This window comes from Dysidea avara, chromosome 15, assembly GCF_963678975.1.
Source record: "Dysidea avara chromosome 15, odDysAvar1.4, whole genome shotgun sequence".
In the NCBI taxonomy this organism is placed as follows: Eukaryota; Metazoa; Porifera; class Demospongiae; order Dictyoceratida; family Dysideidae; genus Dysidea; species Dysidea avara.
Window position 1 is genome coordinate 8,845,708 of NC_089286.1, and position 12,504 is coordinate 8,858,211.

Here is a 12,504-nt window from a genome sequence, read left to right on the forward strand (position 1 = left end):
TTGGCCTTTTTGGGGGCCGCACTCTTTTTTACAGCTTAGCTGTTTTGGTTTAGATATCACGTCTTTTTGTATTGAAAGCCACAAAGCTGGCCATAAAATGGCTTTGGTGCTTCCTTTTAACTTGTTTTATTTTCTTTACTACAGGAATTGTGGAACAAAGGAAGAAATTGTATGTACAGCTTTTGTCTGATGAAATATTTGTATAGTGATGATTATCACATACTGTAGTTAATAAGGTGACTTCTTACATAACTGAACTGTAGCTGAAACTCTCATTGTTTGTAGCTGAACTCTTTTCAGTGTGATTTGTTTCTAGCTGAACTCTCTACAGGATGATTTGTCTCTAGCTGAACTCTCTACATGTTGATTTCTTTGTAGCTGAACTCTCTACAGGATGGCTGAATTCTCTACAGGGTGATTTGTTTGCAACTGAAATGTTTCTAGCTGATCTCTCTATAGTGTAACTTGATTGAAACTGAACTCTCTACAGGATGGTTTCTTTGTAGCTGATCTCTCTACAGGGTGACTTGTTTCTAGCTGATCTCTCTACAGGGTGACTTGTTTCTAGCTGATCTCTGGATGACTTGTTTCTAGCTGATTTCTCTATACACAGTGACTTGTTTCTAGCTGAGCTCTCTATAGGGTTATCGGTTTGTAATTGAACTCTCTACAGGATGGTTTCTTTGTAGCTGATCTCTCTATAGGCATCTCTCTACAGGGTGACTTGTTTCTAGCTGATCTCTCTACAGGGTGACTTGTGTCTAGCTGATCTCTGGATGACTTGTTTCTAGCTGATCTCTCTACACAGTGACTTGTTTCTAGCTGTACTCTCTACATGGTAGTTTCTTTGTAACTGAACTCTCTATAAGGTGATGTAGCCGATCTCTCTACTAGATGACTAATTGTTTCTATAGGTGATCTCTCTATAGAGTTATAACTTTCTCTATAGAGTTATAACATGTTTGTATAGCTGAACACTTGACAGAGTGGTTTTTTTGATTGGTTGCTGAACTCTCCAGCTACACGGTTATTTGTACTACAGAGTGACTAGTTTGTAGCTGAACTCTCTACAGTGACTTGCTTGTAGCTGAACATTGCACACAATAACTTGTGTGTAGCTGATCTAGATGAACTGTCTACTGGGTAGCTTTTTTATAGCTGAACCCTCTACGCAGTGAATTGTTTGTAGCTGAATTCTCTACAGAGTGACTTGTTGTAGCTGAACTCCCTACAGAATAACTTGCAATGTAATATAATTCTATAATGGAGTAAATAAATTAACTGAATGCTCTATTAGGGTGACTGTTCTATTAGAGTATCTTGATCTCATATATGCTACACGTAGTTGGCTTTGGAATCATAACTGAGTGGTTTGTAATCCGATTCTTCTGTACTACTGCAAGGACTTACTATGATAATGATTCCAGCTACACACTAATTTTCAGCTCACTGCTCTAAGCGGTTTGTCTGGTAGGCGTGAAAACTAATGGTCTTTTTATTCATAAAAATGATAGCATAATTGTGACACAGGTTGGGTTTTGTGTCATATCTCGATGGCCTTTAACTGGATTCCTTTCAAATACAAAAAGGCACTCCTACGATAGTTACTCCATCTTCATAGCAATTTTCAGCTCATTCCTTCAAGCGGTTTACCCTGTGGGCGTGACAGACCTTCGACCTTATTTTACGCAAACAATCGGTCGTAACTCCATGAATGTTCATCGGATTCCTATCAAACTTGGTACTGAGATTTGCCTTAACAAGCCCTTTAAGTGTGCCAAATTTCAGCCCGATTGGTCAACGCATTCGTGTTTTATAGCGGATTTTACAAAGTGTGCAAAAAGAAGTAGAAGAAAAAAACGAAGAAAAAAACCCCAAACTGTGGATACTCGTATCTCGGAAATGGCTGGAGCAGTGTTCTTCAAATTTGGAATGTGGACTCCCCTACCTAGCCGGCACTTCTGTAGCAACTTTGGTTTCAATCGGATAAGGAATCACGGAACTACAAAGGTGTGAAAACTGTGTTTACTTCCTGTTAATATATTCACGGTGTGGCGTGCCGGCTTCTTGGGCCGCACGACACACTACCGTGTGTCTTGATATTATGTGGACATTGTTTTTATGTAGTAGGTTGTGTCAAGCTTGCAACCATTTTGTTATTTTTATTGCACATCATGCTATTGATGAGAACCTCCCCATAGAAATTTCCTATGACTTGGAATCAAACCCCCCCTCCAAAAAAACTGTGTAGCTTCTGAATGTTTTAGTGATATGCAATTATCAAGCCTTGTCACATTGACAGTACTGATTTGCTAGTATAGCGTATTAGCAGAAACTCTTTTGACCCTCGAGCCGGGAACTATTGACAAGGAAAGAATTGACATTCTTATTGCTTGAGTTAAAGAGACCATGCCATATGTACAGGATTACAGCACTTTTGGTGTGACACATGCCAACTGTGATGATGTCTTTCTCTGGACTCATGTGCTATTTTTACGTGGATCTGTTAATGGTAACATCTAGCAGATTGCTGATCCCACCCCCATTGATTGTCACCAGTTTGTTATGGATATGAAGCTGCCATGTGATAAGGTAGCAGAAATAGAAGCTGCTACTTGTGAGCAGTCTGGTGGTGAACTTTGGCATTTTATGTGGAATGAAGATTAACCAGCTCCAGATTCTGCGAGGTACTGAAACATTGACCAACAACAGATTCTCAATGATGGTACAGGACATAATGGACCCCTGAAGAAAATGCCACTTCAGATTTGGTGGGGAAGGAAAAATTTAGAAAGGGCTCATCATAACTACAATAGACACAGGAAGCAATGTTGGGAGGATATGATAGTTGAGGCTAGTGGCTTGCACTTCCTTCCAGAGAAGAGTTTCATTTGAAGCCTCCACTAATAGGAAAGTGCTTTGTAGGAATGTTGATACATGCAGCAGAGGCTGTTTAAAGATCCAATGTCCCTATACAGTGTCATTCACCATGTCACCACTTCGTATGTCTCCCACAGAGATTGTTACATAGATTTTTTTATGAAAAAGGGAGTTGATGGTTTGTTACAGCTTTTTTTCAAAGGAACATGCTTTACTACGCATAGGTTCAAGGTGAAATGGCTGTGTTAGATGTAGAGTGGTGTGATTTTGCTATATTTAGTAATGATGCTATTGTTGTTGACCAAATTTTAACTGATTATGAGTAGTGGGTAGATCTATTACTCAAGTTGAAATGATTCTATATTCAGCATGTCGTACCAGATACTTATTGAAGAATTTGGAAACAGCTAAGTAATTATTAGTGACCATGACTACTCCGTCTATTGCATACCCATTCAATTTATTTTAAATGGTTTATAGTCATTGTTTGTTATTGTACCAATGGATTATCATAATTAGTTAAATACAATTACACACAAGTAATATTACTGACTAGATCATGCATAGTATGTGGTTTAATGTTTTGAAACAATTTCTACGTCCAATATCCCTCTCTAAACATAAATCCTTAGTTCAGAAACTCTTCTCATCTTCTCTACATCTGCTGCTAGGGTATACACCAGCAAAGCTTGTTAGTTTTGTATCAGAAGTTGGGGGTGACGTGTATCAGAAATTACTGAGAAATCTGATTTTCCAGACCTGTTTAAACCAGGTGATGATATTATGGCAGATAAAGGATTTGACATTCAAGAGACTGTTGCAGAAAAAGGAGTACTGTTAAATATACCTCGCCTGGTGTCTAAACACAAACAAATTCCACTAGCACTTTGCAAGTGTTTCTGCTCTTGTATTGGGAGTAAGTAATCGAAGAGTTCATCAAACCAGAAGGTCATTGCCACTCAATCTCAAAACAGTCAATTCTTATAAGAAGTGTTTTTAACCTAATTGAAATCCATTGCACCATTTGTTGTCTGGATGGCAATGGCAACAGGACTCTCGACAAAAACAAAATCCATGCTATAAACATGTGACTGTAAGTGGTCTCATTAATTTTGAACCGTACATGTACATTCAATGACTCCAGTCCTTGATGTAAATTGATTAGCACAGCAAATAACTGATTATTTATTGACAAGATTGTAAAGCAACAAGAGTTACTTCCCCGTTGTTGTACCTCTCCTTCGTTTGCACTGTTGCTACACGTCTCACTACCTCCTCTCCATGATTGCAGATGCAGTGCCTTTATTATTATTGATTGATTGATTATGCATAGAACCTCATATTATATGAGTGTGTGTGTGTGTGCACAAATTGTTCGGTTTGTCAGTAAACTAGAAGAAATAACTAGGTACACAGCTGGCAGAGAATTCCAATCATGGATCGTGGCTGGCAAAAATGAGTGTTGAAATGAATTAATTCTTGTTTGCAGTTGTTTAAACTTTAATTGATGGCCTCTAGTCGGTGTTTCAGAAGGGTACAAATGAGACTTGAAGTTATCTTCCATTAAATTATTAATGGTTTTGTAGATCATGATCAACCTGGACTGTCTTGTAGTGAGTTCCATTTCAGTTTCAGTTCTTATTCAAGTTTAACAACCATGATTCAGTACCTTTGGCTACAGGTATTCTGCTAAAGCTACAAATTGGCAATCCAGTATAATAGCAAGTCAGTTTAGTAAAATCAAGACACACGGTAGTGTTGTGCGGCCAAGAAAGCCAGCGACCACACCGTGAGTATATTGACAGTAAGAAATAAAACGGCCTTTTCATGCGTGCATAGCTCCATGGCCCCTTCTCCAAAGCGCACCACTTTTGCATTACACCTGTCCCCCAGATGGGGTACACCACACAGCAAATTTGATTAAATTCACAATAGCCATTTGCGAGATATGGACGTTTAAAGTTTCGTTTTAATTTCATTTTTTTCTTATTCGTACCTGGGCCTTTGATTTCTTTTTGCGCACTTTGCAAAAATTGCTATAAAATGCAAACGTGCAACTCAATTGCCTCTGTCTTTGGCACAAATGAAAAGTGTGTAACAGTGGATCCACATACCAGCGTTGTTGTGAATATTCAAGGAGTTGTGAGCACTTATTCACATAAAAAGATCAAACTTCCGTCATGGCTACAGGGTAAACCGAGTATACAAATAACTTAAAAATTGGTGTGTAGATAGGCTGACCATCGTAGCAGTGTCTTTTGATAGTTTCAATAGTAGTAGAGTTACAGCAACAAAGTTATAAAGCAAAAACCAAGCAAGTGTAACATCATGGGATTGAGATACTCTAATAGAGTATTCACCGCAGGGTAAAAAAGATGTGCAAAAAACTTACCAGAGTTCAAACCAGGGACCTCCATACCTAACACCTGCATCCTTAACCACTAAACCACTGTTACCTTCGCTGATCATCTCACTTTATTTCTGCTTTTTAAATGAAATTTCTAGTTGAAATTTCTAGTTGAAATCTGCTTAGCTATAATCAAACATTTGTAATTTCATAGATCTACCAATAGAATTAAGTACTATATAGATTGTTTTAGAACATTCTATGTATGTTCTATTAGAAGTCCTCAAAAAATGTGCACTCTATTAGAGTATTACAATAATATTATCAAATATTGAATTAAATCATACAATTTACTAGTCTGTCTTCAATAATCATCATTGTATCTACATAGAAAAGAAATGTGAGTAAAAACAACGCTGGTTTTTTTGGGGCCTTATAAAGTACAAAAAGAAGTGAAATCCACACAAAAACGGCGAAGCTGTGAAAAAATGGTGTGGTCTTAAAAATCCTGGGTGAAAAAATTGTGAAAATCAAAAGTGGCGGCCAAGAAATGGCTGCAATGATGTTAATGCTATAAAATCTTAATAATGTGCATTGTTAAAATTTATTAGCATTAACATCATTGCAGCCATTTCTTGGCTGCCACCATTGATTTCACAACTTTTTCACCCAGGCTTTTTAAGGCTGCACCATTTTTTCACAGCTTGGCTGTTTTTGTGTGGATTGTCCCCATACTAAACTCACAGTGATCTTGAACTTAATGGTAGACCATTCCACATTCGTCTGGCACCTTATTTAAATTTAAAAATATATATATTGCTATAAAACATACAGATCCTTAGTATCCTCAGTAACTTCACAGGCCTCTGAAGATATTCTTGTTTCATTTGACCGTTCGTGACCATCATCCATAGTAGCTACCTTGAGTCCCCCTTTATTCATCATATTGGTAGATAGTTCAAGTCCTTCATTCATTGTAGCTAGTTCAACTCCTTTACTCTTTGTAGCTATGTAGTTTGAGTCTTTCTTCATTGATCGTATATAGCTGTCTTGAGTCCTTCTTCATTCACTGTAGCTATAGCTCATGTCCTTCTTGTAGATCTCCTGAAACTTCTTCGTTCTGGAAAGTGTAAGTATGGTCATGACTAACTACATATTGATGGTTTTCACACTACAACTGCTAGTTGTTGGATGCCTGTACGTTTCTCTCTGAATCTCTACACTTCTTTTCCTGTATGTGAGTGCAACACGTTAGTTGTTAAAAATCACTGAAAGAAGCTTTACTATACTAGACTGTACCAATGTTACCAGAATTTACGAGATGTGTCTGTTACACTGGAAAATGGTCTATAGAAACTGTATGAACATGATTGACAAATTGTAGGCTACTACACTACACTTCATATAATGCAACACAGTAATACCTGGGGAAGTGTATCACGCTATCGGTGAACTCTATCGGAAACCAGTTTGCTTTTGTAAAGCTTTAAATATCTCTTGACTGGCTGGTCTCATGTACATTAAAATGGGGTTACCCAAATTTTAAATATTTTGAGTTGGGGTCATTACCAGTATATGTTTCTAAACAATGTAATAAGCTAATACCTTTAGAAAATAAAATACGTATGCTGTAACATGCTAAAATTGTCCACAAAAAAAAACAGAATATAACAAAGTAATTAATTTCCTTCACAAACTATTTCATTTGCTACGAGTTAATACAGTACTTACCAGTCACTTAGAAGCATGGACCAAAAAGAATTTTCATATTACAAAATCCATTAAATCACAGAAAAAATTGGTTAACTAAATAAGTAATAGCATGGTTGGTTAATGTCTATTTAGCTAGAAGAGTAACTACCTGCATAGGCATCTTTTTTTTAGAAGTAACACAACATCAACTTAATTTGTAATATAATGTACATGTAGAGTTGACATTAGATACACTAAAGCTCCTCCATGAAGGTATTTAAAATATTTCTGTAGTGATGTCCATGCATGGCATTATTTTTGGAAGCCCCATTTTGTTTGGAGGGCTGAGGGGTGGATAATATATGTTGCACATGGATTGGAAACGTGCATATGAAAGTATTATGAATGGTATTCAGTCTTTGTAGTACAATGTCACAAGCAGATTTGGTAGTGGAGACTAGTATAGAATAATGCAATTCTCTCACAGTTGCAGAATGTTTTTGAAACTTATAAGGCCTTTTCATCAAATAGTAGTGTCTTGGTATCATCATTAAAGTTATTTTGTTGTTGGGTGTTGCATAGTTTCACAGTTAACTACGCTGTTTGTGGTTAATATGTTGCTCTGGTACGTTTGTTTAGGGTAATCACTGGCTAGGTGATGGCAATAGAAAGGATGGTCACTTAATTTATAAACAAAACTGTGTTTTATTTCTTTAGCTATTAAAACCTGATATAGGATAAGTTAATGCTGATTTATTGAGTAGATGAAGCACGAATATAATTGTGTAGGCAAATCGTGGCAGTGGATATGTGTACTTACACATGCTTGGCGCACATGAAAGAGCAGAATCTGTTCTGTTTCTTTGGCAATGCAATGTGGTGAGTTGGCACTGTGTGAAGCTACACCACAGTGAAATGTTCAGACAACTATATGCGCACTCACAGAAACTCAAGTGGGGTTCTTCATTTCATTGCTATTCACTAGAAGAATAAGTACTCAAATCAGTTTTTGTATAAAACATTGTCTTCCTCTACATAAATGACTAGTTCACCATGAATTAAGTGTGCACCGTAAACTTCATTACAAGGATTGTTTCACCATTTTGTGCAATTTATAGAGTCATTTCCAATCCATGTGCAACATATATATTATCCGTGGGTATTATACTGTACTGTATATGATTGGAGTATTGATAGCTCTATTATTAGAGTATTACATTAATGATCTGATTGGTCACTTAACGGTAGTTAGAAAGAACCAATACATTTTGCATTTTGTACCTTAGCATGGCCTGATCATTACTCAATGCATGTATGTATATTTTAGCATTGATTGAGGACTTCTGCACTACTCAAATTTACAATGTCTTTTCAAGAAAATCAAAGTGATAGTGGTGATGGCTTTGATGGTGATGGTGAAGCTATTGGCAGTGTTATATCACCTCAGCATTCTTTACAACATGCTCCAACACGACATGAACCACACAAACTATCTACTGGTCCTGCTGGTATCAAAAGTGACAGCACAAGGAATACACAAGTAACAACTACAGCTGGTATTACTCCTAGTGTACCAGTAAAACCTACAGAGTATATTCCTGGAAATGAAAATGGACCAATCCTAATAGACACTCTTAGTGGAAGAAATGAGTTAGTTAATGTTTCAAATATAAATCGGGAGGTGCCCAATTTGTTCCCAATAATTGGAGTACCGAAAGGAATACCTGCTGGTATTGCTATACCACCTGCAGTACCTCTAGACCTGCCTACACTGGGAGGGAACAAGAATCAAAAAAGGCTACAAGTGGAGAAGTTTCAGCAGCAAAGTATGACATTTAGAAGACAACCTGCTACAAGTACTAACCAAAGTGTTCCATTACAGCAACAATTTATTAGTCATGACCGTAGTGATCTTCCTTTGGAATTATCTGATCCACAAAGTATTATACACATATCTTCTCAGTTTTATCATGCTGGAGATTATGGGATGATGATCAAGTCATTGGAAGTGCTTGATAGACATTTAGTGTTAAGTGAGGAAATTGAAATGGCTCGTGAGTTTGGTCAGGGTCTTGCCCATTTCAAAAAGTATCAATGCAATATTGCTAAAAAGTTTTTTAACAATTTGTTGGAGATATCGGTGAAGCACCAGAGTGCTGGTGACCATGCATTAGCCTCCATTTACCTTGGAGAGATAGAATTGTACTATGACAATCATGAAATAGCTGTGAAACACTTCACTGTAGCAGTCAGTGAGTACCAAATAGATAATGTGGCAAAATTATTTGAAATTACAGTAATGTCAAAATCTGCAGTGTTGGTGAAGAAAGGATCATGTCACAGAGCTTTGTCACAGATCAGAGAGGCCATTAGTGCTTTCAAGATGGCAAAACAAGATGCTGAGTTGCACCAGTATAACAGCACAGGGGAAATGCTGAAGGAAGCTAAACAAGATGAAATGGGTGCTGTTGCTGCATTGGGCAACATTCTACAGTCAGTAGGAGATTATGAGCAATCATATGAGTGTTACAGTGATTCACTAAAGTTAGCCAAGGAGTTGGGGGATCGTGTATCTGAAGGATGGGCTCATGGTAACCTTGGAAATGCCCTGTTGGGACTAGACCGAAATGACAAAGCATTGGACCACTTGACCATTGCCTATAACATGAGTGCCAAGTATGAATGTCATCCCTTAGCAGTAGGTAGAGCAGTGTCAAACTTGGGAAATGCTTACCAATCAATGGGAAGTCTGCGGAAAGCTAAAGAATATTATGAGATTGCTCTTGGTCATGCTATATATGGTAGTGACCAGCAAGGACAAAGCCGAGCATGTGGCAACATTGGAAATATTTACATGGCAATGAAGGAACCAGTCAAGGCAGTTCACTATTACACAGAAGCCTTACGTCTGAGTTCAGACAGGTCTACAAAGACCACAGGATACCATAACCGAGGTTGTGCAAGGTTTGAAGTGGCAGAATGCATAATGCAGGGGAAGAAACCAAAGGAACTTGTACGTTCTTCTACACGAGATTCTGTATACAGAACATTGACTATTAAACTAACAGATGAAGTGATTACTACTCATCCAGTACAAGAGACCAGTCTTGATTATAGTGCTCACAGTGTCAGTGAATCTGAAGAGATGATAGAACAAGTTGTTGCAACCCCATCACCAGTGAGTGGTAAATCTCTTGATATTGGGACAAGTGAAGAAGTCACCAGGTTAACTGAGGCATTACCATTTTATGAGACTGCTAAAGCTGATTTAATCGAAGCAGTTGAAGCTCATGAAAGAGGTACACAAAATGTGAAAGGCTCTCATGAATCTTTAAATTTGTCTACATTACTGTTTGAGAACAATTCCAAATCATTTTACAAATTACAAGAAACTAGTGTTGAAACTGGAAGAGTGCATTTGCGGTTGTCAGAGCTTGGTATTATGGACTCAGAATCACAAGAATTCAAACAAGCTTTGGTGTTTGCAGAACAAGCTCGGGCGAGAACACTTGGTGAGTTGATGCTACAAAAGAAAAGAGCTTCTTGTTCTGACCTCCTTGCTGTATCTACGCCACTTGGCTTATGTGACATTTTTAAGACAGTAGAGAAACAGAAAATGCCAGCTGTGTTTCTGTCATATTGTCTTTCTAAACTCTTGATGTGGGTTCTCATACCAATCAATGGTGAAGTGAAGATGAGATGCAATACAATTCAACTTAGGAATGAAGAATTTGATAACAGTTCATTTGAACTTTACATCAGATATAACCTTCTCCAGTTTCTCAACCAAAATGAAGTACACATATTCCAGAGGTGTGCCTATGAACAAGAGTCACCGTTCACAGTACTTTATGATGTGATAGCCAAGAAGATAATGGAAGCATTTGAGAGTCTTGGAGCTAGTAAAGTAACAGAGTTCATAGTTATACCAGATAGTGTAACCCACTTGATGCCATTTTCTCCTCTGATTAATAAACAAAATTGGGAGTTTCTTGGTGATAGATTCAGAATTAGAATTGTACCTTCATTTTTAACTCAACTCATAATGAGTGTAACTGGAAATCCAATAGTGGAAGTGCCAGGGGACAAAAGTGACTTTGTTGTTGTTGGCAACCCAAACATTCCACCATTTGAACTTGACTCAGTACAGTGGAACTTAGGTAGACTACCTTATGCAGAAAAAGAAGCAGTTTCAGTGGCAAATATTGTTGGGACCACTGCAGTGTTGAGGGAACAAGCAACAAAGCAAAGTGTTCTGTATCGCTTGCGATCAGGTAAAATTATACATTTAGCAACACATGGGTCAGCTATTGCTGGTTTCCTTGCTTTTGCTTCATCCTTTCCTGTACCTAAATCAGGGATTGTCAATTCGGAGCACATTTTGATCTTTCCTAAAGAGATCGAAACATTAAACATATCACCAGCTTTAGTAGTTTTGAGCTCATGTGATTCGGGACGAGGTCAGGTGAAGGCTGAAGGTGTCATTGGAATGGCAAGAGCTTTTTTATCAGCTGGAGCACAATCTGTATTGGTGTCCCTATGGAGAGTGCCAGATGAAAGTGCTCATATTTTTATGCAGTATTTTTACCAGTTTTTAGTAAATGGTTTACCCAGCTTTCATGCTCTACAGAGATCAATGCAGAGTTTAAGATGTTTTCACAAGTATTCACATTTTGTGCATTGGTCTGGATTTCAAATTATTGGAAAAGAAATCACACTTCATAAAAGCAGTAATTCTCAATTTCCTATTTTGAAAATGATAGGTGAAGCATCCATCTTCCCCAGGCAATCTGTAAAAGAAATTGGTGAAGGTTTATTAAGTGGTAAAACAAAAAGTCTGAGTAATGTTCAGGTATGTCAGCATGATCAATAGTTACATGTCATTTATTATTCTTATATCTTATATACAGTTACTTGTGGGAACTCCAGGTAATGAACCTGAAGAATGTGCTAGAGATTTTGTCAAAACTTACTACCAATATTATCCCTGTGGAGTATACTGGTATAATGTGTCTGATGAGTTGACACTGGAGACTTGTGTTAAAGTGGCCATGGAGGTGTGTGTGTGTGTGTGTGTTGTACCTGTAACACAGAGTTATATACAGCACATCGTTGATTATATAAACCTCTGAATTCGAAATCCTTGATTATCCAAACGTCAAAAGTTGCCATTTAATTAGATTATTCTTTTGCTATAGTATGTTCACGTTGAGCTGAATCCTCAAAAACACTTAATAACTCATGGATGCAATTACACACGATCTTGAAATTTGGCTCATTTGTAGTACTGCTTGATCCGCTAAAAATATTTCAAAATCTTATTGTTCAAATGTTTGACATAATATTTACGGCCAATCAAAATTTTCACAATACATTTCCTATGGAAAAGCCATATAAGTACAGTGTCCATTAGAGCCCTTTCCCAAACTTGTAATGGAGCCAAACCATACATGTCTGTTGTTGACACCTTTGCTGTTACCAATAATCATCTGGTTGGCAGAAATGTTAACTCTGTTGAGAAAAAATCCACTTTTAATTTTTAGCTGTTTTTCAGGGTTCAGCTCAACGTGAACATACTATAGTGT

The 12,504-nt window shown here is 37.4% G+C and overlaps 1 protein-coding gene and 1 long non-coding RNA gene across 4 annotated transcripts in view; one reads left to right on the plus strand and one right to left on the minus strand.

Moving 5' to 3' along the window:
* The window catches only part of LOC136245651 (uncharacterized), a 213,321-nt gene that overhangs the window by 94,971 nt on the left and 105,846 nt on the right, over positions 1–12,504 (minus strand). The window lies entirely within an intron of this gene.
* LOC136246141 (tetratricopeptide repeat protein 28-like) overlaps positions 1–12,504 on the plus strand; it is a 37,617-nt gene that overhangs the window by 23,498 nt on the left and 1,615 nt on the right. For all 3 annotated transcript variants that reach the window (XM_066037601.1, XM_066037603.1, XM_066037602.1), the window contains exons 3-4: positions 8,247–11,771; positions 11,830–11,976. In XM_066037601.1, coding sequence (XP_065893673.1) covers positions 8,283–11,771; positions 11,830–11,976 — 3,636 coding nt within the window. In that variant the 5' untranslated portion in view covers positions 8,247–8,282. The remainder of the gene's footprint in view (positions 1–8,246; positions 11,772–11,829; positions 11,977–12,504) is intronic.